Here is a 24,743-nt window from a genome sequence, read left to right as displayed (position 1 = left end):
TGTAGAAAGAGACATGATATTGCTCCCTTAATTCTCAGGCTTAGGAGGCTTTCTGTTGCCCTTTCAACAGAGGACTGGCACACTGCTATGCTTCTTAGCCTTCCCCCAATTACCACCTACACTGCCTGCTAAGCATGAGTTTGTGTACAAAACCCTGGATGCTACAACTGGAATGGGTGATATTTATTGTGCATTATTCTTTCACCTAATCAGGGCAAGTTAGCACATCCATTGGACATACTTAAATTTTACTTTGTGTGGTTGGAAAGGTGCTTTTCTAAAGTTGACAAAAATAAGCCCAAACATTAGCAAAACTATGTTTATTGAAAAGGAATTTTTTTAAAAAAACAGCTCAGAATGTAGAGTTCCATAAAAACCCAGAACCACATACAAAGTATACCAATTTCAATTGTAATTAGTAACAGCAGTATGTAGCTACAAAACCAATTCTCATCTGCCAAAAACATGGCAGAACCCAGGCACATCAGTTACATAGTACTCAAATGCAACACTGTGCTAGGAAAGCACAGAAAGTTGGCAGCATTCCTTTTATATTCCTCACCCAGGAAGCTGGATTTTCTGTGCTCGTACATGCCAAAATGTAATTTTGCAGCTTTCAGGATATGATGGAAACCTCAATATTATGAAATACCTCAGTACAGCATATAACTGGAATATATGCAAGCTGGTATAACGAGTAGAATGTGTAAAATCACTCTGTTCAAAGAATTAAATGTGCCACTGTAGAAAGAATGATCTTTAAGAATGTATTATAGTTGGTACAAGCACAGCCAGGAATGGCAGGGAGCCAACCATGGGACTGAATCTGTACTCCAATTACATGCACTCGGCTGGGAGCAGCCTATTCTCAAACTACCATTTTAGCTACAAGACAATGAGATTTGTCCTGTTATCTCTATTTAAGGATCTAGGTCTTGTGATTTCACATCATTGTTGCCATAATGCTTGACAGTGTTTAAGGCAAGAAAAGGGAGAGGGGAGGAGCTCTTGAGAAGTTCATAATGCTATGTCCTGCTCTCATGCAGGCAAGACAGCCACATCTGCACTGGGATAGTCTGCTCAGTGAATACCCTCTTGTAGTGTTCGGTTCATTTAAATATAGGAAATCAGAATATAATGCTTCTATGTGAGAAAAATGGCAAGTTTTTCATCCTTAAAACAAAGTACCACAGACTGATGTTCCAAGTACACAACTCTCAATTCCATAAGCCCTTGTGAATGTATCCTGTCTTCCATTGTGGGAAGCCCCCACCTGTATCAATGGAAAGTAAAACAGATAACCAATTCTGATGTTACTAACTATGGAGTCTAGAGCAGTGGTCCCCAACTTTTTTATCACCGGGGACCAGTCAACGCTTGACAATTTTACTGAGGTCTGGGGGGGGGTAGTCTTTTCCCGAGGGACGCTGCCATCACCTGAGCCCCTGCTCCACTTGCTTTCCCGCTGGCACCCCTGACTTCCCGCCGCCCGCTGTGGGGCGCTGCCAGCAGCAGCTGTGCAGTGCCATGCCGAAGGGGAGCCCCAGCCATGGTGGAGAGCACCAAAGGTGAGTCGGCGGCAGAATGGCAGGGCAACCCGAGGCAGCAGCTTGGGAGGAGGAGGAGTCAAGGCCCTGTACCAACTGATCCATGGACTTGTTGCGGTCCCCGGAACCAGGGGTTGGGGACAGCTGGTCTAGAGGAATCTTAGGATTATGTTCTTCAATGCAACAATAAATGCTCTTTCTCAAAGTAAACCTTCCAGAAAATACAGTAAAAGGCTAAGAAATACCATACCTACTACAGCAATTCAATTTGCTCATATACATAGAATGTTCAGACTTGACTATCACACTGTGGCACAGAAATGTTTCACTAAATGGTCAGAGCAAACAGGTAGCACACAACAATCTTGTTTTCTTCCCTTTTGTAAGACTGGCTGGATAGGTCTCTAGGCTATCAGGTTACCCTGAGGCTTCTACAAGTTTTAAAGAAAAGGCTTTGTAAGCACCAGTTACATATGCTACATATTTTCAATATTCAGCAAGCACCAGAAATGTAATTTTAAACCACCTTTATCTAGCAAGCAAGCAAAATTCTAGCCTCACCTTCTGTGGAGCACGTCATTATAACACACTAATTACAAACTAGGGACAGGGGGAGGGCAAGAGTTCTTCAGCTGTACCCGCTGCAGCTTAGAATGCAAAATATTTCATTAGCATCGTCCTCTCCTAAAGTCAAACACTTTTCATTGAATCTCTGTGTAGTTCCACATCTGCCATATCAGGACTGAAACTGTCCTACAGGGCTACTGTTCCTAGTCCCAGCAAATGGAACCCCAAACAACCTCCCCAAACCTGGTAGTCACCAAACCACTTTACCATATGTTCCAAGGTGATTTCTGCTCAAATAGTAACCAAACCAGATAAAATGTAAAACTATTTATAGCTTTATAATTCTAGTACATTCTCTATTAGGTCCAAGAGGGCCAAAAATAACAAAATAACAACACACTGAAAACCTGTAAAGCTGGTATCCTATCTGAAATCACCCACAAAAAGTGGCAAAAAGGTTGTGGTTAACAGCTTGTCATGAGCTAAAATCTAAAAGGAGACTGATGTTAATACATCTTTAGCTGTTAATCTTTCTATGCTTCATTTATTATGCTTTCTATGCTTCATTCATTAAGCCCCATGCTTAATTTGCTCAATTATTTACCTTGGGTATGGCCATATAGCTAAATGCCTTACTGGAGACCTCATGGTATATATTTTCAAGGAAGTTCAGCCATGGGGTAGCCACAAACTTCAGCTTCCAGGAAGGGGGGGCAGCATGTGATACAAAGCTTGGGTAACAGAAGGCCCAGTAAGGCTAAGCAGATGTACCTGGCTTGGGAATAATATGTCTGTCCTTATCTCTCTGCTTGGGTCTTGCAGTGGAACATGTTAGCCATCATTTTTGAGAACCCGGCCAACTTTGGTTAAATGATGGGAGGGGGAAGAGACAGCATGTGTTTCAGGAAGATTCTTAACGGGGAAAAAAATTCATTTGTTGAAGTGTATCAACCTACAACTGGATATAGGGGTTTACTGTGATCATTCTTTCTCTTGTTTTCCCTATCTACTTGATACCTGCTTAAACTAGGATGTTGTCTAAAATTATTCTTTTGCTCACTAACATGGGATTGCTCACAGATGACATCTTTACTGCAGGTATTATATATGTAGTAAGTTGTCATTTTTTCACTCTTGGACCTAAGAAAATATACTGGAATTTGATATTAGATTTGGTTTAATTACTCTGCAAACAGGAATTCAGGGTAAAGTGATTTGGTGGCTTTGCCAGGTCTTAAGGAGGTTGCTTGGGGTTCCAGGTGTTGGGACCAGGAAGACTGTCAGTCCTGACCTGGTAGAATTATTCATGTTTAGGAAAGTGTACAACAAAGGTCTTGCAAACTTCCACAGTAGAGATAAAGTACACATTCTGGAAAAATACATATATTTGCTTTATTATGGAAAAACAATAGGATATTTTATTTTCCTATCCCATCTGATGATACAGGGTACCAGAACAGCCTTCTTCTATTCGATAATATATTTACCATTGTAGTAATAAGGAAGGATCCATCAACTCTTCTAAAAAACCAACTATACTTCAGCTGTTTTTAACGTATTTGCACATTATCTGATGAAACTGCAGGAGATTAAGGAAAGCTTCAAGCTAACCATTCAATCTTCATTATATTTTTTCTGCCTTCATTTTCAGCTCCCCAGTGTATCAAGTCTCCTTCTCTACAGCCACTTTCTCTCAGGAGCATGCCATTAATAATTATAGCACACGCTTCTGTGTATTTCCAAGAGTTGCATGTACAGAGCTGCAGATGGTAAAGGTGAACAATGCAGAGACACTAAATAACAGCAATCTAGTGGTTAATGAAGAGATAGAAGTTCAGCAGGATAATCTGAACATTTTAAGAGTGTTAATACCACCCATTAGCACAAGCAGAGTTCCAAGTGTGGAACTAAAGTAAAATCTTGAGCAATCAAATCAAATTATTAAAATCCCACTAGCCTAAGTGTTTTAACTAGCATTATGCACAGGAAGCATCCTGAAGGCACTTCAGGGCTCTTGGTTTCCAAGCTGCAAAGGATTAAATTCTCCAGAATAATGCAATGCTGAAATGTTACACATTACCATTCTCACCTGGCAATAACTGACATGGGGAAATACATGTTTATACACACCCTACAGATGTACAGGGACAGGGCTTTCTGCCATATTAGCTAAATTTACAGTGATTTGCTTTTTACTAAATTAGCTATCCAGAATAAATCTGATTAGTAATCATGCCCTTCTCTTGGTACTGTTTACAAAAAGCAACACGGCCTGTAAGACAGAGATTTTTCAGAAGTTTAACACTGGAGGGTTACTAATTCAGTACCAAGAGTAAAGTGCAGCAGGTTTGAGGCTATTGTTGAGTTGGAATAAAAATTGCTATTCAGAAAGTTTTTGACCAAAGTATACAATACTCTAGTGACCTTTAAGGCAATACTGGTTTTGCCCTCCTATTCGATAACTTCCCAAGAATTCTCTCATAGTAGTTATTGCTGTTTATTTAAATTATTTTAGCCCTTAGAACAGTGCTTAGCACAGCACTGGTAAAAACAGAACACACAAAACAAATAACTCAAATTATGCTATGCTTTGCAGTAAAGTTTGCTTTTTCCTCCTTGTTGACAAAGCAGTCTTCAGAATTTTAACAAAAGCCAGAAGAACCTACATCCACAATAAATCTTGCAGAGGCAGGTCACAAGTGCTATTTGTGGAAATATTCCCATGATAAATCCATTTTTATGTAAACGGTGCGTAAAGATGTTATCTTGCACTCTTTGAGTTCGCAGTCCATGGGTAAACCTTGAAAGGCTAGAAAAAGAATTTGTGCTGACGAGCAAGAACCAAGGCTCAGAAATAGTTTTGTTACGAGTCACTACTTTCCTGCTTTCATGTAGGATGGTATTGCCCCTCGAGCTGTCAAGCCCTCAAAGCGCTTGTATGTGTAATTGATAAAGACCCAATCTTTGTTCTTGTAGTCTGTCTCTGGATGGTTACTTGTAGTCACTGAAGAAAGCAAACATAAATTATTTTAGTATGAAGCTATACAACAGGATACAAGTATTTTCTTGGAAATATTCTACAACAAACTAATACTCTGTTAAGGAATGCAAAAGAAAAAAAAACACTCAGCAAATCCGCCCCCGTGCCCCCAGTTGAGATATTAAGAGTTTGGGCAGACCAATTTCTTCTCTCTTTGTTATTTTTCTTTAAATGGTTCTCAACATTTTGAGGGCAATAATCATAGTTAGTACCCTGACAAACATTCCCCCTCCCCATAAAGTCATTTTTCTGTATTGGAAGGAAACATCCAATACAGAGCCCCCTCACTTTTTAGTGACAGCCTACTGATATGGACCTGACTGTGAAGTTTGATGTTAGAGGAAATAAGACAGAGGCCTGTGAGGGATCACAGCAGGAAAGGGGTAAATAGTTGGCAAATGCCCCCTCCAGGACTTGGGAGTTTTCAGATTACTTTTATTATTATTATTTTAATTTGTATACCACCCTCCCATGCAGGCTCAGATGTTTCTGCACAGACCAGTAAAACGGCTTTACTGCTCTTATGACTGGAATGAGCCATCTAATTTAGGCATTGTAATGTTTGCTCTACGGAAAAATGCTATATTTTTAATAAATCTACCAGGTAATCTTAGATATCAGATAAACATTAAAATAGAAACAGATACTTAAGAAAGGCTATTACCAAGCCATTCTGCAGCTTGTTAATTATGCAATCGAGCCCACATCACTAAAGGCCATGAAATTAACTATCAGTTGTCACATTTTCCCCAACGTAGTTAAACAAAATTATTTTCAGTTAAAAATATATTGTTCACTTAAAAATGTCAATGTTGCTTTATTTTGCAATTTATTTTCTGGTAATACAATGGGCAAGAAATTATTTTACAAAATCACAAGGGGAAAATCACTCAGAAAAATCACTAAATCTGAGTGATTTAGTTCATGGCCCTAAACGTACACCAGCCACAAGCCTTCTGAATGCTTGAGCATGTTTACCTGTGCTGGATTGTGGCCTGTATCTAGACAGTCCTCTCATGCAAACCATGTCACCACATCAAGCATAAATTCAGTGGAAGTGTGAGCAATATGGGGATTTACAGAATCAGATTGGCAGTAAATCAAAAGCATTTTAATATGAACAGACTAACTCTGAAAAACTAGCAAAAGATCAGAAACTTACATACTAGTGAACGCATTAAAACAGAAGCAGCAATTTTTACCTGCTGGTTTAAGGATATCAGATTCTGGAAATTCATCAAAGTTTGAAGTATCATCAATACTTTTAATTTCTATTGATATTGCAGCAGGTCTCTCCCTGATAAGAATGAGTCAGGATTAGATTTTGCAGTGTTTGGGGGGGGGGGGGGGAAACATTGATCCCCTGAGACTTAAGGTTGGATTAATCTCTGTGAAACTCAAACAAGTTAATAAAAAAGGTTAACATTTTGCCTTCCAACCCCTCACTTTTCAGGTCCTCCCCATTACTAATTTATTACTGAACAAAAATGTAAACAAGGTTTAGTTTTCTAGAAAGGGGATGGAGGTAAAAAAATAATCTGATTATTTTATACCTGATATGCTCCCAGTCGACCCCTTCAAAAAAATTGTTTGTTTTTATTTCTTCCACACCTGGAGCACCAATTCGATGTTCCCATTCGCAGCAAAATCTGTGTGGGGGAAATGCAGCATGCAGTGTTTGAAAACAAGAAAAATTAAATACAAATAACTGATTATAAAAGCAAGAGCTTGATTACACAAACTCCTCTGTTCTACACCCATGTGTATTTATCCAGTCTTGTAAGCAGTTCCACTTCCACCAGTGGAAAAGCTGGCAGAACACAATCCTACTTGGTTCAATACAATTTCTTTCAATGGTATTCATTTATTTAAAAACCCTGGAAGTCAGTGTGCATGAATTATAACTGAGTTTTATTGTTTAAAATAAAATAAAAGTTGGTTCTTAAATGCTGCTGTTCTCTACCTGAAAAAGTCTTGAAGCAGCTTACAATTGGCTTCCCTTCCCTCTCCCCACAACAGAGGCCCTGTGACGTAGGTGAGGCTGAGAGAGCCCTGATTTTACTGCTGGTCAGAACAGCTTTATCACAGTGCTGTGGTGAGCCCAAGGCAACCCAGCTGGTTGCATGTGTTGGAGGAGCAGGGAATCAAACCTGGCTTCACCAGATTAGAAGTCCACACTCCTAACCACTACACCAAGCTGAAACTTTACATAGGATGCTAATCAAAGCAATAGATGTGACAATACCTTTTGCACTACTGAAAGTCCCAGGAAACTAGGAGCAATATAAGAACTACTGTGTTTCTGATTTTCCTTCAGGTTCCAATTACAGAATGAGGAATTATGGTCTCAAACCTCCTGCATGTATGTACATGATTGTATATGTAAACTTTTTAATTCGGAGGATTTCCCTGAAAATCAAGCAATACACACTTGCCTGTACTTCCTAGACAGCCTCCTCCCAAAGTCTTCTGCAATTCACAGAGAATGGAAGGGGGTAAGTTTTCACAGCAGAACTAGACTTCCAGAATGACTGAAAGCAGAAGAAATTTATCTTGCTCTTCATAGTAGCTCAGTTGAGGAAGAGAACAATTCTCCTTAAAATCTCTGTAAAGTACCGAGGGCATAAGGGACAAAACCCCTCATGCACCACTAGTTAGCTGGATAAGCTGAAAGCAAGATACACTTCACAGGAAAGTATCCCGACAGTTTGATCTCAATGCATTTTCAGAATTAATTAGTTCTTTACCAGGGTAACGTTTGCTGAGAAAAAGCTACATACAAGTTCCCAACCATTAACATTCAACAATAATCACGTAAAATGTTATTTAGAAGGTTTATGATACTAATCTGGATTTATCATAGATGGCTATAAGATGTAGACTTCTGTTAGAACGAATGTGAGAAGTCAGGGACATATACAGTCTAGCTTTATGCAACACAAATTCTGGGGCACTCTGGATACTTGATCTCAGATTATGAGCACTCTCACACTTGGGAGTGATAATCTACTTCAGAGTTTTTAAAATATGAACAAATACTTAATTCCCAAAAATGGCAGCCTACTGCCAAAATATACGAACTGAACGCACTGCAAAACTTTTAGTTTATATGATGAAAGACAGAAGTGTAGGTCTTGCCATGCCCCAAGCAATGGTAATTACTTTTCTGATACCTTAGAATAAGATCTTTAGCTCTTTCAGAAATTGGAACCTCTGGAGGGAATATTAAAGTCTCTTTCCAATTCATGACTTTCTTATATGTTTCTTGAGGAGTTTCTGAGCAAAAAGGAGGATAACCTAGAAAGGAATTGTAGAAATAGGGATTAATGAAAAATACTTGCACCTAGCCACTCACTCCTTTGTGCACTGGGTATAAAAATACAACTGTAAAGTAAGGCAAACTGAAGAAACTGAACAGCAGAGCTGAATGTGTGACAGAGTATAGAGATGAAAGGAGGGACAAGCATGAGAGAGATCATGGAAGTTCCATAAACCAAGTTTGTTAGAATTCAAACATATCAAGTCCCATACCAATTAGCATTTCATACATAATGACTCCAAGTGACCACCAGTCACACAGTTTATTGTATCCAGTCTGCATGAAAACTTCTGGAGCAATATAATCTGGAGTTCCCACAGTAGAGAAGGCCTGAAAAAAAAATCAACATCTGTTATGCTTGTTCAGAGGTATACAACCAGCACACACACAACTCTCAAATATCCAAGGATAATGGTTTAATAATTATCCATTAGCACCGTTTGTAAATGAATCATTGAATATGTATACATTAGGAAGATGAGATTAATTTGATAATTGGGCTGTAATGATGTAATAAATTACTCTTACACAATGCTTTTTTCTTATGTGCAGCTATTCACTGAATTATCTTGGGGTTCTTCGCATAAAACCCACTTTCATGAATAAAATGACAAATTAAGTACGCAGGTACTTTTATGAGATCAGTTGAGATGCAAAAGCCTAACAGGGAGTGGTGCTTAGCAACATTCAGCACTAATTTTTAAACCTATCTTCTACATATACACAAAGCCTAAAGTGCCATTGTTAACTAATATCCTCTTAAAATGCAATGTTCTTGAGACCTTGATCTTAAAAAAGTACTTTCAATTATTACTGAATATAGGACATCAAGTATTTAGTACAAGAGTATAACAGAAAATATGCCAAACAAATTGCTCCTGTAATACAAGGTATTGCCACTCTGAAACATAATGACCCAAGCGACTACCTGTTTACCTGAAGCATGGATGGAAAAAACATTTCTTGTACAATGCTGTATTGTAATGCAGAGTAGTACCTACCAACTGTCGCCGGTTTCTTTTCCAAGTCTCTGCTTTCCTTTTGGAATTCATATTCTGAAAAGCTGAAGATAAATTCAGAGTTAGATATTATGCTAACTATTGTTCAGTTTTTTACTTCAGGATCTTAAATCATTAAACTCTTTTCAGCTCTTTGAACTCGTGGGAAGACTAGAAGTGAAAAAAAGCTGTACAGGATGGTAGCAAAACAGCATAAATTAGCATATATTTCTAGTAATGGCAATATTAGATGCCAGTTATAGGGCTGGGGTCCATTTCAAAATATGGAATTTTAAATCATTTAGCATTATGTTTTTAATCCCACCCTTCCTTTAAGGAGTTCAGAGTTACATAAAATGGAAGAATGGAGAACAATGCATCTTCACAACAACCCTGTGAAATAAGTTAGGATGAGAGAGTGATTGGCTTGAAGTCTAATCATTACATCCCACTGGTTCACTTCTGATACTACTTCATATCCTCTAAAGACAATAAAAGGGATTTCAGACATGTCAAATAGCAAAAAAGTAGAAGACACAACATTATCCAGGATGTTCTCTTTTTAGTCACATTACTACAACTACATAAAGGCCAACTACCATCTCCACTTGGCTTCCCAACCTCTGAGCCTAAATCCTGATCTGAGGGACAAGACTTCAGGAAAGAAGAATTTCCATGTCTGAACTTCAAGCAGAAAGCCCAAAGTCAGTCAGCAAATGTTAACAACTGCAATATGACAAATGCTAATTTTCTCATTGGAAAATAGATAGATGCTGTTTTACTTTACCCTTGCCCAGGATCCACCAGAGAGATTTTCACATGGTTTGCTTAGCTACATACTCCCTCACACTCCACACTCCACACTCCACTCCATGCAGTGTCCTGGGCACCTGGAATGTTGTGCTCTAGGCTCATCCCAGCATTTATGCACCAAAGCTGTATCAAAAATGGCTTCTTTTGTCTGCCAATAATGCATTTTTACAAAGAGTTTCAAGAGGGACTACCTTTTAGTCTTCAGGAAACACAAATAAAGCATACAGAATAAGCACATGGACTAGCTAACTATTACAAACATTACAAATATTTCAAGTAGTTATCTGTACAGTATAATTAAGCTTATTTGAATAATTTTTCTTAGTCCAAGTCACCTCCCTGTCTATTAATTTGAATAAGTGTATCCTTAATGCTCAACATTAAAAACAGAAAGTTTTCAGATACTCTCTGCACTGTACACATAGCAAAAACAAAGTTTGAGCAAAGAGACCTTCGCATGAGAGAAGACTTGACAGAAAGACAACGCAAAAAGCAGATTCCATTTTTTTTGCTATGACTTTCTCACTGAAGTTGGGGATGCACAGCTAGAGTACTCTTTTAAATGTCAGTGGATGGCAGTAGAATAAAAGACAGGAAAAACAAATCCCTTGAATACTTCATTTATCTAGCAAGGCTCAATAATGAATAGGATAGGAGAGAACACAAATCTTTTCTTAAGAGGCTAATCAGTATTTTGAGCAGTTATGAGAAATAGTATTTTTCCTAGTTTATGCCAACATAGAAAATCTCTAAAGGGTTTGTATTGGTGTATCATAACTTACTAAAGTCACTGGGAAGACTGTGGCTCAAATTTCTATAGAACTCTGTTCTATGAGCTTTCTTTAGTCCAGTGCAAAGACCAAAGTCTGATAACTTCACATGTCCCTACAGATGAAGAGGAAACACAAACCAGAAAAAGATCACAATAGGTATACTTTTCCAGCACTGAAAGAGTTTAACAATATAGATTATATATGTCATGACTATGGATTGTGCTATTTCCTTTAGGCCAGTGTGTGTGTGTGTAGGCAGGCAGAATGCTAAATATGAATAAAGAATTGTGCATTTCAAGGGTGATCACAGGAGATGCTGAATGGCCTCAGCAGCCATCAGTTGACACCACCTGATCTCTTACAATAACATATAGAAGCATAATCCTATTAAGTGGAGGAAGTCAATCAAACAGTACTTCATTGCAGCCAAATTTCCCTTATTCATTCTCAAAATGATTATGGCTAGTTCACACATGCAAAAATTTATTTTTTATCACATGAACTTATTAATAGGTGCATTGACTACATGGAGATTGTGTTGGTAGAGATAGCTGGCAGCTTTTGCCATAAGCATGACCGTACTTTTCACAAAGCTCCAATCACACGAATCAGTGAGGCTCTCTAGAGTGATATTTTGGAGGAAATGTCATGCTGGGATTGAAAATGGACTTCAGAAAAGATCCAGATTATATTATGTTTCCACAGGTTACTGTTTGTGGCTGTTCCCACAAACACATACTGATTTATGACTGCTTTAAAAATAAATTAACAACAGGCAGATAAATCTCTTGCTGAAACCAAATCAAAGCCTTTACAGTATTTTTTTATAATTCTATCAAAATAGTTTACAGTGTAACACAAGGCCACATTGCCCTAAATTGATAAACTTTGAACAAACCTAATCGTTTACTGAGTTGGCAGATTTGTATGTACTAATCCACTGCATCAAAACACCTCATGCAAGAGACATAGGCAACAATTTTGTCTCCCTTCTCCACTCCATTACACCCACCCAAGTGTTTTGTTTATTAGTACACACAAGTCCCTCAACCATGAAAGTCAGCTTTCCTGGCACTGGAAATAACTCCAAAGTAAAGGGAGGGTGGGGAAGGATCCCAGACCATCAAGTGCTTTCTCCTGGCACTTCACGTGATCCATGCCATGGTATACAAATACGATTATTGCCTTGCTATTCCAAGAACATGTTCAAGAGCAGCATCAGAATGCTTAAACTGGCAAACAAAACAAAATTCAATTGTGTCATGAATCTTGCCACTGAAGTCCTATTCTCCCCTTAAAGGGAGGTGAACAGTCAGACATTGTTCCTGCCGCACATTTTATCACAAAGCAGGATGCATGTATGAATTACATACATTTGTATGTACATACATACACCAGTTTGGTGTAGCGGTTAGGAGTGCGGACTTCTAATCTGGCAATCCGGGTTCGATTCTGCACTCCCCCACATGCAACCAGCTGGGTGACCTTGGGCTCGCCATGGCACTGATAAAACTGTTCTCACCGAGCAGTGATATCAGGGCTCTCCCAGCCCCACCCACCTTACAGGGTGTCTGTTGTGGGGAGAGGAAAGGGAAGGTGACTGTAAGCCGCTTTGAGACTCCTTTGGGTAGAGAAAAGTGGCCTATAAAAACCAACTCTTCTTCTTCTTCTTCTAAAACATATGAACTGGGCTTAATCCATGTGGGTTCACTTCATCAAGTTACTTTGTAAAGCTATTCCATGTTAGGCTCTTTGAGTTTACAAACTAAATAAAGTCACTGCTACCACATTTTGACAAGGAAATACTACCAAGCAAAGACCACACACTTACTTTACTGTCCAAAAGGAGATTATCTGGCTTGATATCACGATGAATAAAGCCCAGCTGATGAATTGAATCAATAGCTAACACAGTCTCTGCAATGTAAAACTGAGTCTCCTCTTCTGTTAGGGTATCTTTTTTCATCAATAATGTCATCATATCTCCTGTACATACAGATATCAGAAAGGCGTCAACTTTAGCTCAATGTCAATTCTACTAAATATTCATTTTGTAATCTCATCTGAACCAGAATAACTCTCATTTACCCTGTTACCACCATTTTAAGTAGATTTTTAATTTCAAAAAGTTAATTTCTTCCCCCTAGCACAGGTGGGAAAAAACAGACAAAATCTTGTACCTGTTGACATAGTTTACTGAATCTCAGAAAGCTCTTGGCATGTTTGTACAGTGAAGAGGGGAGAGAAACTTATTATTGTCACTCATCCCCAAGTACACACACACACACACACACACACACACACACACACACACCCTTATAATAATAGTGGGTGACTCTTATTTATTTTTGGATTTGTATACCGCTGCTAGCCAACAGGTCTTACAGCGGTTCACAATAAAACATTAAAATTACAATAAAAGCCCCATAATCCCCATTTTACAAAAATACAGACAACAATGGCATTCTAAAACTACTGACCCCAACTGGTTCAGACAGAGGCCACACCATCAATTCCGTGAGAGAGGGAGCTAGACTGATGGATCTTGGGGATCCAAGATGGAACCCGGGGCTCTACTCTGGCCTCAACCATACGCCTGTTGGAAAAGCTCCGTCTTGCAGGCTTTGCAGAAAGCTGGTAATTCCTGCAGGGCCCTGAGCTCTTCTGGGAGCCCATTCCACCAGGTTGGGGCCAGGATAGAAAAGGTCCTGGCCTGGGTCGAGGCTAGGCGAACCTCCCGGGGGCCCGGGACAACCAGTAAATTCATACCCACGGAGTGCAGAGCCCTGCAGGGGGCATAAGCAACCAAGCAGTCCCGCAGGTAGGCAGGACCCAGGCCGTATATGGCCTTAAAGGTTAATACCAATACCTTAAACTTGACCCAGAAACAGACAGGTAACCAATGTAGATGATGAAGTACCAGCTGAATATGGGCCCTCCAAGATGTCCTAGTGAGGACCCTAGCGGCCACATTTTGTACCAGCTGTAACTTTGGGATCAAAGTCAAGGGCAAGCCTGCATAGAGCAAGTTACAGTAGTCTAGTCCAGAAGTGACCATTGCATGGTTCACAGTGGCCAGGTGTTCTGAAGACAGGTGGGGCGCTAGTAGCCGGGCTTGGTGGAGATGGAAAAAAGATGTCCGGGATACTTTTGTGACCTGAGCGTCCATTGAAAGGGAGGCATCAAAGTCACTCCCAAACTCCTGGCCACTGGTGCAGATGTTAATTGCATGCCATTCAGGCATGAGAGATACACTTCCTGGTCCTGTCATCTTCCCAGCCACAGGACCTCTGTCTTGGAAGGGTTGAGTTTCAGGCGACTCTGTCTGAGCCATCCAGCCACTGCTTCCAAACACCTGGAGAATGTGTCTGGGGTGGGGGTGGGGAGTCCGGCCGGCCATCCATTAGGAGGTAGAGCTGGGTATCATCCACATATTGGTGACATCCCAGCCTATAGCCCCGGACCAGCTGGGCCAGAGGGCACATATAAATATTGAAAAGTGTGAGGGAGAGAATCGCCCCCTGTGGAACTCCACAGGTATCCGACAGCTCACCCCCTACTGTAACCCTCTGTGTCCGGTTCTGGAGAAAGGAGACCAGCCATTGCAGCGCAGTCCCTCTAATCCTGGTCCTGGTGAGGTGGTGAACCAATAACTCGTGGTTGACCACATCAAATGCGGGCAACAGATCTAACAACACGAGAATGGCGGAACTGCCTCGATCCAGCTGGCTCCGGATATCGTCCATCAAGGCAACCAGTGCAGTCTCCACCCCATGGCCAGGACGGAAGCCAAACTGGTATGGGTCAGGGCTGAAGTTTCCTCCAAGAATACTAGGAGCTGGTCTGCTGCAGCCCGCTCTACCTTCCCTAGAAACACAACATGTGAGACAGGGCAGTCCAGAGATGTTTTTTTTTCAGGAGAGGATGTACCACTGCTTCCTTGAGTCCCTCAGGGAACTCTCCAGATGTCAAGGAGAGGTTGATAATCTCCCTTCAAGGGGCCTCCTATCCGTTGGTTACCCGATTTAAGCAACCAGGATGGACAGAGATCTAAGGGGCAAGTGGTCGCTCTCACTGAACCTAGTAACTTGTCCACTTCGGTTAAAGAGAGCTGCCTGAATATGCCCTTAATGTCAGCTGTGCCATTAAAAATGTAAACTCAGCACATTTAACAACTAAACTAATCTTTTTCAAGATTCTGAAGAACAAATGGAATCACAAGACCAAAGAAAAAAGTCAGTGTGAAAATACTGTATCATTCAGGTGGGCTCCATTGCTAAAAGAAGGGCCTCAAATATTTCTACAGCTAGCCAAGTAAAACATTAGGAACTGGAAGTCTGATTATGACTTTGAAACATAGCTTGAGGAAAGTTGGTAAGATGTTTAAACCAAACAAATCAAGCTTCAGTTCCTTCCACTCTTTCAAAGACTCACAATACCAATATGGCAGGCACAACAATAAAGCCTTATTACCTGTGAACCTTGTTACGGAAAAAGTTTCATGTAATCTAAAAAACTGCTTCTCATTAGGTTGCTGGACACAGTTGATCAACTGATACCTTCCTTTTACAAGGCATTAGGCTTCTAATGGGTTTAAACTTCAAGTACAACGATATAGGCTAGATATCAGGAAAAAGTTTTTCACAGTCAGAGTAGTTCAGCAGTGGAATAGGCTGCCTAAGGAGGTGGTAAGCTCCCCCTCACTGGAAGTCTTCAAGCCAAGGTTGGATACACACTTTTCTTGGATGCTTTAGGATGCTTAGGGCTAATCCTGCGTTGAGCAGGGGGTTGGACTAGATGGCCTGTATGTATGGCCTTCCAACTCTATGATTCTATGATTCTATAATCTATAATATGCTAGCCCTGAAACAGCTCAGTAACAGTATCAGAGTCTATGTGGCCACAGAGTGGAGTGAAACTTTTACACGTATCATTCTGTAAAATGTAGTAGTAGAAGACAGTTACAGAACACAACAACAACCTTTTATCTGAAATATTTACCTCCAGGCAGGAACTCCATTATTAGATAGAGGTTTAGTTTATCCTGAAAGCTATAGAACATTTTTACAACCCATAAGCTGTCTGCCTCCACTAGAATGTCACGCTCCGCCCGAATATGGCCAACCTGGGAGATAGATATATGCATATAATTACAGACTTGCACTAAAAAATGAAACATTTTCAGTTGCATAACATTCACAAGCATTATTTTGGACAAGACCCTTAGTCAGCAACTCCTTAACTAAATTTCTGTGTTGAGCAAGAGTTGCAAGGCCAGCATCATTGATTCCATCCACCAATTTGCACTGAAAAGGGTCAAGTCCTGGTTTCCAAAGCATAAACAGCAAACTAGTAGAGCTCTCCAGTCATTATGTATGTGCAATCAGTAAATGAACCAACATCAACCATGCAAAAGATGCCATAGCACATTTACTTGGACATGACCTCCATGCAGCTAGCATAGATTTTCAAAGTGTTCTAATGGTAGGCCTGTACCTGTAAACTGCCACTGAAAGCACACTGCTGGCATACTGCATAGGCAAAGTTGTTCTAAGCCACATGGAACCTCTACATGAGTAAGCAACTCTGGGATACTTTTATGTCCCTTCTGTTTTTCATTCAACTCTGATTCAAAAGCAGGCTCTTGCATCATCCCACCTGGAGGACAGGCTTCAGAATAATACTTCCATTATACAACTCTAGTGCTCATTTCCACCTGCATGTGTGTAGATTCACAGTAGCCCCCAGCTAAGGTTGATCAGTGGAAGAATTCCAAACTTGATTTCCCCATACATCTCCACATTAAGCATGGATAACTTATGAACACACATTCAGCTTCTGATATTTACAGCTTTAATATTTATTAGCTAATTTTCTTAAAAGATGTCCAAAGTACACTACGAAAGACACAAAAATTAACTAGAATAAGCATACTTAAATAAAATTAGCAAATTGTCACTCAGCAGCATAAAATCGTGTTAAAAATAATAGTATATTACTATTCTATATTTCTATCTTTATGAAAATAAAAAATATATAATAAAAAATAACAGTATATTAAAAAAACTATAGTTCAGTACCACTAATACGCATCCATTAAAAAAAATTCAACAGTCAACAGAATTACCTCAAACCTTCATACAATTAGTATTATTATTCAATGCTGTTGTTAAAAGTAAAGCACATTTTAAGAAATGTCACACAAACATACACCTCTGGATTTCAAATTTCAATATGAGGAAACTACTTTGATGTATTTGGGAGAAAGGCTATATGTACACACCAGGTGGTGATGGGAACTGGTGTCAAGTCACAGCTAATGTCTGGTGAACATCTCTTTCAAAGCAGGAGATATCTCCAAGTGGTTTGCCATTGCCTGCCTCTGTATCATAGCCCTGGTATTCCTTGGAGATCTCCCATGCAAATACTAGCCACAGCCAGCCCTGCTTAGCTTCTGAGAACTGATGAGATTGGGCTAAACTGGGCTACCCAGGTCAGGGCTGTACATGTTGTCCATGAATTAATTTGATCTGTTCTAGATTACCAAGAGGGTTTTCCCAAAAAGAGTTTCTCCCACGTTTTCAGGAATTCCAATTTACTCGGTACATAATAAAATGGTAATTTAAAACATCCTATTAATCTAAATGGTGAAACAACCAAGAACAATATTAGTCAGACATTGAACCCAAGTGTGCTAGCACTGATACATATTATCAGTATTTACCTGTTCTTTTTCAAGCATGTCTGCTTTGCGTAAGATTTTCATTGCGTATACATGCCCTGTGTCTTTTTTCTGAACAAGCCGTACCTAGACATTGTACAAAAACAAATGAACCCATTAGAATCATTTTTAGGCATTTTTATTTCTAGGTTAAAGCTCAAACATAAATTAGCTGCAAGGCGCTCTGCAACACTGCAGAATGATACAGAACATTTGGCTTCTATAAATATAGCAAAGGTATTGTTAACGGCCATTGAACCATTAGAGTCATGCTGAACTAATTACTACTTTGTCTTCTTTTACCAACATACATAACAACGTTCATAATCAATTCTGGAAATATTACAGCGGCTCATTCATCTGAATGGCCTGGGCTGCATCCAAAGTATCTGGACAATGAGAAGAGAAAATAAGAGAAAAAAGAAATGCTATCCATGTACCATGACAATAGAATGGGGCTACTTGTAGACACAAAGCAAATAAAAACTAAAGGTTTCTGAGAATACACTGTTATCAGCTTCTGATTTTCCAATGAGCTAGGGAGTTTTTACCAATTGCAAATGTGAAGAAATCACATACTATAAACTGCAGGTCCTAAAAATATACTTTGAACGGGACACGAAACACATCCTTTTGCTATAGCTGGACTAGTAGTATGGGGGAGACAGAAGCTAGTTATTTATGCTGTTTTGTTTTCAAGGCAATTGTGTTTGTCCCTTGGTCTCTTACCTCTCCAAATGCCCCTCTGCCTATTACTTTCAAAGACTCAAAATCTTCCAACCCAAGTCTTGTCCTTTTTAGTCGTAGAAATTCTGTTTCTTTTCGGGCATGTGCTGACCTCCTGATTCTTTTCTATTGTTATAAAAAGAAGTCAAATGAAAATTTGCAACAAAGCCAACTTGGAGAGCCTAGCATTCAATATCTGAAGTTTATGAGCAGTACATTTCTAGAAAGTATATTTAGTGAGAAAAGTATATTTAATACCTCTTCATCTTTTAAGCCTTCTTCTTCCATCACTTTTTCTAATTTCTTTTGTCTGAAAAATTAAGAAATTGTGAGTGCGGTATTTGGGGAACTACATTCTCGTATTCTAAAACTCTGTCAATGTACATGATCCAAATAATATCAGTGTTAATTAGAATCACTTCTGTTGTATGTGCCCTCTAGGATAGCACAGATATCAAATAGGCTGCCATAGTCTATACTCAATACCAGCCGTGATTTCCAAATAATTTTCAAGGACAGCTCTACAAATGGCATGCTACAATTGTCAATTATCAAGGTAACTACAGGATAGCCAAATCAGTAGTCTCCAAATAAAGGGAGAACCTTTAGGCTAAATTCAGCTGCAGAAAAACCTGCATTCTTAGCCATCACTATTACCTGCTTCTCCAATAACACAATGGGGTCTAATCAGACATACGAGCTTTTAACTATGTTGAATGGAACTTTACCTAGAATAGATAGCAAAACCCTCCTTTGTCTAATAAAAAGCATAAGCAATCGAAAAATGCTGTTTGGTAAACATCAAGTCGGATTTCAGCTAACATCTAAATACCTTATTACTTGGGTCAAGATGGTATAGTTATGGAGAAGGTGTATGTTATACAATAGGTAAAATTACAGCAGAGATATTGTTACAACAGGAATGGAAAAGACTAGTCTACTGCATTAATTCCATATTTATACCACTACTTAAAGTTACCACAATTACAGATGAAAAGTAACACAATTAGCATTGTGCAGGAGGTTGGACTAGATGATCCTGGAGGTCCCTTTCAACTCTATCATTCTAACACAATTAACAGATTCTTTCTTATTGAAAGCGTTTCTTAACCAAACATGAAGGAATTCTAGATTTCTAGCGAAGCCTTTTGCAAAAGTTAATACATTTGGTACTATTAGGGCTACACTACTAGGAAGCCCCTGTCCATTTTTGGCACAAAGCCTTGTTTTAAGTTACAACGTATACCTGTACCACACTGTAGTATAGACAAGAGTTACACAGCCAGGCTGGTACACTGCAGCAGCAGCTCAACAATTACTTCCTCCCAGATAAACAGCTTTTATTACCTTATAGACAAGCAAACATACATTACAAAAGCCTCAAATTACATTGGTCACCTAGGAATACAGGAGAGCTTGACCACAAAAACCCCTTCTGAAAAATATATTCTGAAATAACTTTCTTAGAATGGTTGCAATAGTTGAAGTAATCCATCAGAAGAAAAACAAACATATTTATGAAGGAGAGGAATAGTCAGGAGAGGAATAGGTCTGATGTACTAAGAACCCATTATCTTTTATTCCTCTAAGGCAGTGAGTTGCTATCTTAATAACTACACAAAAAAAGCTTCCCATATTAACTGACCTGCTGAGGAATCCCTATATTTGCAAAGGATTCAGAGGTATATTCCAAAAAATAATCAGTACTCAGGTCAGATCTGCTGAACCTCAGAAATGCCAATGGGCTGTAATGGACCCCCAAGCTGCAGACTGCAGGGGACAATTAGTAAAGGTGTACAAACACTCTTTCAGGAAGATTGCTCTTTATTACTGATCTTACTTTAAAACTTGAAAAGCTTTGCTGGGATACAATGTGAAAGTCACTCCACAGGGCATCCAATAGTCAAAGAGGGACTATACAACAGCACTCTGCCACATTTCTGTTTGCTGGGGAGAAATATAACAGGAAACACTTTCCTTAACTCTCAACTTCAGTAGTATACTTCTCCTACCTAGAAAATGCATTTTGCACTTACTAAATTGTTTTCTGCTTTTCCAATCCCATGCTCTGCTTTGCTTTGATACATCCCATACTTCTTTGCATTATTTCTAATTTCTTGTAATCCTAGCAATATTGCACTGGTATTAATGTCTCCAGCTATTCAGCTGCATCGATTTAGATTGTATATTTCACCTGGAATCTCAGTGAAAAAGGTGAGCTACGAATAATAATAAACAGCTCCTATCTTTTAAAATCACCAGGATAGTTCCACACACTGTTCACACAGCTGCTATTGCAGCAGAATACGTATACTGTTTCACTCAACCCTTTCCGTTTCAGAAGGGTAACATCGTACTCTTTCCAGCCAGAGGAATGCCAAGGTGGTATTAACAAATGATCAGAGACGGAAGCTGTGGGTGAACAGATGGCTGCTGTTGGCGGAAGAAAGAACTCAAAAGCTATTTCCTCGACTAAATGTTGGGTGGGGTTGACTACTTTTACAGAATTATAAACCCAGCCATACAAAGGCTGAGGACTTAATGAGATTTCTTCTTCCAGGAGAGAATTCATAAAGTTCACAAACTGGTTTTCTAAGTGTCATGGAGTACTCATTTAAGGACTTTCACACTGAGACTCAAGGTGGATTACATAGTGTAAACCAATTCAGTCTATACAATGAGACATTTAATAAGCAATGGAATAGGATCAGGACCACAGAGATCTGAAACAAAGCATTAAGCATATGTTAAACCATGCAGAAAATGGCATTACGCAAGTATAAGACAATTCAGTGAGAGCAAAACAATACATACAGCAACAGATAACATCTGTGCCACATAATATATTTCTGGTAAGGCCTTGGAGGAGGAGCGTGTCTCATGATTTAAGTGCCACTCAGTGCTTAACAACCACTCAGGGTATCTGAGTGCCTCCTCTTCCAACCAGCTTGCCTGTCTGTTCAGCAGCTAGCCAATCACCTTATGTCCCCCACCCCTGACTACCCCCTCTTCTTTCCACTTTCCTCTGAGGCTGCAGATCCCTGCTGCATGAGAGTTGTCCCTGCCGGTGAATTCCCTTTCTGGAGGTCTCCAGCCTTTCCAGGTCCTGGGGGGAGGGAGAGGCCATCCACAGATTTCTTTCACCCAACCCCCAAATTTAATGCCTGTTGTATTCCTGAATGCAACGGGCTTAAGCCACTAGTATACTATAAACTGGAGTATAGTTCACAACCCCACTCCCTTCATTACAGCATCTTCTCAAACCATTCTGTTATACTACAGCCCTAATACCGTTAGAAAAATGCCTTCCTGGACAATTCTGTTTTATGTAATTTTGGAATGCCAGAAATGTGGGAGCCTTCCTGACCTCTGCAGGCAAGCTATTCCATAAAGCTGGGACCACAATAAGCAATGCCCAAGTACAGACATCTGTTGATCTTTCCATTTGCAAGATGGCATCTGCAGAAGGACCTGCTAGGATTAGTGAGTTGATACAAGTTAATGTCAAGAAGTCAGAATAGAACCTCCACCCAGTTCAGAGTCTAGAGTTCAGTTATTCAATGGTGGTTTGGAGCAGAAAGCAGGATTCTTAAGAGGAAGCGAGAGAGTGAGAATGAGATAAGGACATGGTTGAAAGATGATACCATATGGGAAGCCAAGGTTAAAATTGAGCCCTATGTCTGGAAAAGGTGGTTGGCAGATGACCTGTGGACTAAGTTTCCAGATTCTAAACTTACTTGCTTCATGAAATAAGCTCTTGCCACATACAGATACAGAAATGTTATTTTTTCATTGGATAAGACCCAAGCTACTTGTAAATTCCATACACTTCTCCTATAGAGATGGCCTCATTACAATTCATAGTCTGAGTGCATATTAATTTCTACATAACCATATAAAAAGTTCTACCATATTTCCTGAATTGCCTGAAGATCTTCCAAAAATATTCTGCCCTTTAGACTTCTCAGACTGTTACAGAAGCCTTGTCTTTTTGACAAGATTTTAATATTCAACAGATGAATACATTTGAGACCCCTTTATTTCTATAGTGAAGTTTGCACGGAAAGTAATTATGGCATGATATTTAAAAGATACTGTGATCATAAGTGACTCCACAGAATAAAGAACCGTTCCGTTTTTTTCTTACTGATATGGAGTAGCTATGGCAACTCTCAACCTTACTTGCTAATGACATAAACAGCAATAAGGTTGCCTGAAGTGAAGAACATGCAGTACATGGGAGATATGAAAAATCTCAATACTTATACAAATGCACTGGGTTAAAGGAAGCCCCCATTATTTATCTGTATTTGCATAACATATGGCAATGAAATAGAAAGGAAACAGAAGTTAAGCACAAATGCAACAAAAAGAATTCTTCTCATGAAACCTTGCAAGTATGTTTGCTACAGGTCAGTAGTTGGCATTCCACAGAAGCACTCACATTTGTAAGTGGCAGGAATTTTTGATGTGGAACACATCTACTAGTGTGTTCGCTCAAACAGAAAGAACTGACATGACTTCCGTTGTCCCGCTCTAGGAAGCCCACTAGTAGGCAGCCGCCACCACCAGGAGAACCCCACTTCCCATGCCAGTCCCGCCTTCTATTGAGCGGGGCAGGCCTGGGAAGCATCGAGACTCATGGCCACCCCAGCAGAGCTCCAAAGCCCAGGCATCGAAGCTCTGCTGGCGGCAGTGCCCTGCTTCCCAGACCTGTCCTGTCCTTGTGGAGCAGGGAAGGCTGGGAAAATGGAGAGATGTGCTGCTGGCCAGAAGCAAGCAGGAGAACGCTTTTCTAGCCTCTCAAAGATGGACACTTTTAGGGAATGGTTGCCAGCCCTGGAAATTCCTGTAGCCTGGGAAGGACAGGAGTCTGAAAAAGGGAAAGAGCCCAGTAGGAATATGTTCCCATCCAGCCCACTTTCTGAAGCGTTCACTTTCTTCAGGAATCTAAGCATGGTTGGCCCTAGTCAACAGTGGGAGGGGAAACCACCAAGGAATTCCAGGATCACTACTACTCAGAGAGAGGCAATGGCAAGCCACCTTGGAATGTGTCTCATGAGGGAAATGCAGCTGCAGCAACCCCCCTACTGCCCCCAAATTCCATACAACCCACTTAGGGAACCCCTAATGCAGACAATGATGGCCTGGTAGACATTATATACATGGACTTAGAATCATAGAGTTGGAAGGGGCCATACAGGCCATCTAGGCCAACACCCTGCTCAACGCAGGATCAGCCCAAAGCATCCTAAAGCATCCAAGTAAAGTATGTATCCAACCTTCAACCTTTGCTTGAAGACTGCCAGTGAGGGGGAGCTCACCACCTCCTCAGGCAGCCTATTCCACTGCTGAACTACTCTGTGAAAAAAAAAATCCTGATATCTAGCCTATATCGTTGTACTTGTAGTTTAAACCCATTACTGCATGTCCTTTCCTCTGCAGCCAACGGGAACAGCATCCTGCCCTCCTCCAAGTGACAACCTTTCAAATACTTAAAGAGGGCTATCATGTCCCCTCTCAACCTCCTTTTCTCCAGACTTTCTAAAGATTTTTCACAAGGTACCTCACCAAAGACTCTTGAGTAAACTTGACAGTCATGGGACAACAGATTCTCCCATGGATTAAAAACTGGTTAAATGACAGGTTTATAAAATTATGCATGGCATGGAGATAATTAAGGAAGAATTTTTTCTCCTTCTCCAGAATAAACTGCTTTAAAGGGATTCGATTGAACTGAATTAAAAGAAAACCACAGCTGCAATTTTACTCCAGAATACAGAAAAGCAGGGCCTTTCCTATTATGGAATATTCTTCCTTGACCTTTCTTCAGAAACAAAGTATAATTATAACATGAAACATTTAGAAATTGAGATTGTTTTAAGGGTTTTTATTACTAAAAGAGCCTCTTGTGGCGCAGTGTTAAGGCATCAGAAATATTGTCTGAAAGCTCTGCCCATGGGGCTGGGAGTTCAATCCCAGCAGCCGGCTCAAGGTTGACTCAGCCTTCCATCTTTCCGAGGTCGGTAAAATGAGTACCCAAGCTTGCTGGGGGTTAAAAGGTAATGACTGGGGAAGGTACTGGCAAACCACCCCGTATTGAGTCTGCCAAGAAAACGCTAGAGGGCATCACCCCAAGGGTCAGACATGACTCGGTGCTTGCACAGGGGATACCTTTACCTTTACCTTTAATTACTTGTATGCCTGATAGTTTTAACCAGTTGTATTTTCTATTATGT

General features: G+C 40.0%; 1 protein-coding gene across 3 annotated transcripts in view; it reads right to left on the bottom strand.

Annotated features, from left to right (window-relative positions):
* Window positions 1–305: 305 nt before the first annotated feature.
* The window catches only part of STK38 (serine/threonine kinase 38), a 28,109-nt gene continuing 3,671 nt past the window's right edge, over window positions 306–24,743 (bottom strand). For all 3 annotated transcript variants that reach the window (XM_077334350.1, XM_077334349.1, XM_077334351.1), the window contains exons 3-14: window positions 18,763–18,814; window positions 18,508–18,630; window positions 17,782–17,865; window positions 16,059–16,182; window positions 12,889–13,043; window positions 11,067–11,169; window positions 9,475–9,536; window positions 8,686–8,803; window positions 8,328–8,451; window positions 6,708–6,803; window positions 6,357–6,451; window positions 306–5,118 (exon numbers count right to left, since the gene is read on the bottom strand). In XM_077334350.1, coding sequence (XP_077190465.1) covers window positions 4,988–5,118; window positions 6,357–6,451; window positions 6,708–6,803; window positions 8,328–8,451; window positions 8,686–8,803; window positions 9,475–9,536; window positions 11,067–11,169; window positions 12,889–13,043; window positions 16,059–16,182; window positions 17,782–17,865; window positions 18,508–18,630; window positions 18,763–18,814 — 1,267 coding nt within the window. In that variant the 3' untranslated portion in view covers window positions 306–4,987. The remainder of the gene's footprint in view (window positions 5,119–6,356; window positions 6,452–6,707; window positions 6,804–8,327; window positions 8,452–8,685; window positions 8,804–9,474; window positions 9,537–11,066; window positions 11,170–12,888; window positions 13,044–16,058; window positions 16,183–17,781; window positions 17,866–18,507; window positions 18,631–18,762; window positions 18,815–24,743) is intronic.

This window comes from Paroedura picta, chromosome 4 (assembly GCF_049243985.1).
Source record: "Paroedura picta isolate Pp20150507F chromosome 4, Ppicta_v3.0, whole genome shotgun sequence".
Lineage (NCBI taxonomy): Eukaryota > Metazoa > Chordata > Lepidosauria > Squamata > Gekkonidae > Paroedura > Paroedura picta.
Note: the sequence above shows the minus strand (reverse complement) of the source record. Positions and strands in the feature narration are given on the sequence as shown.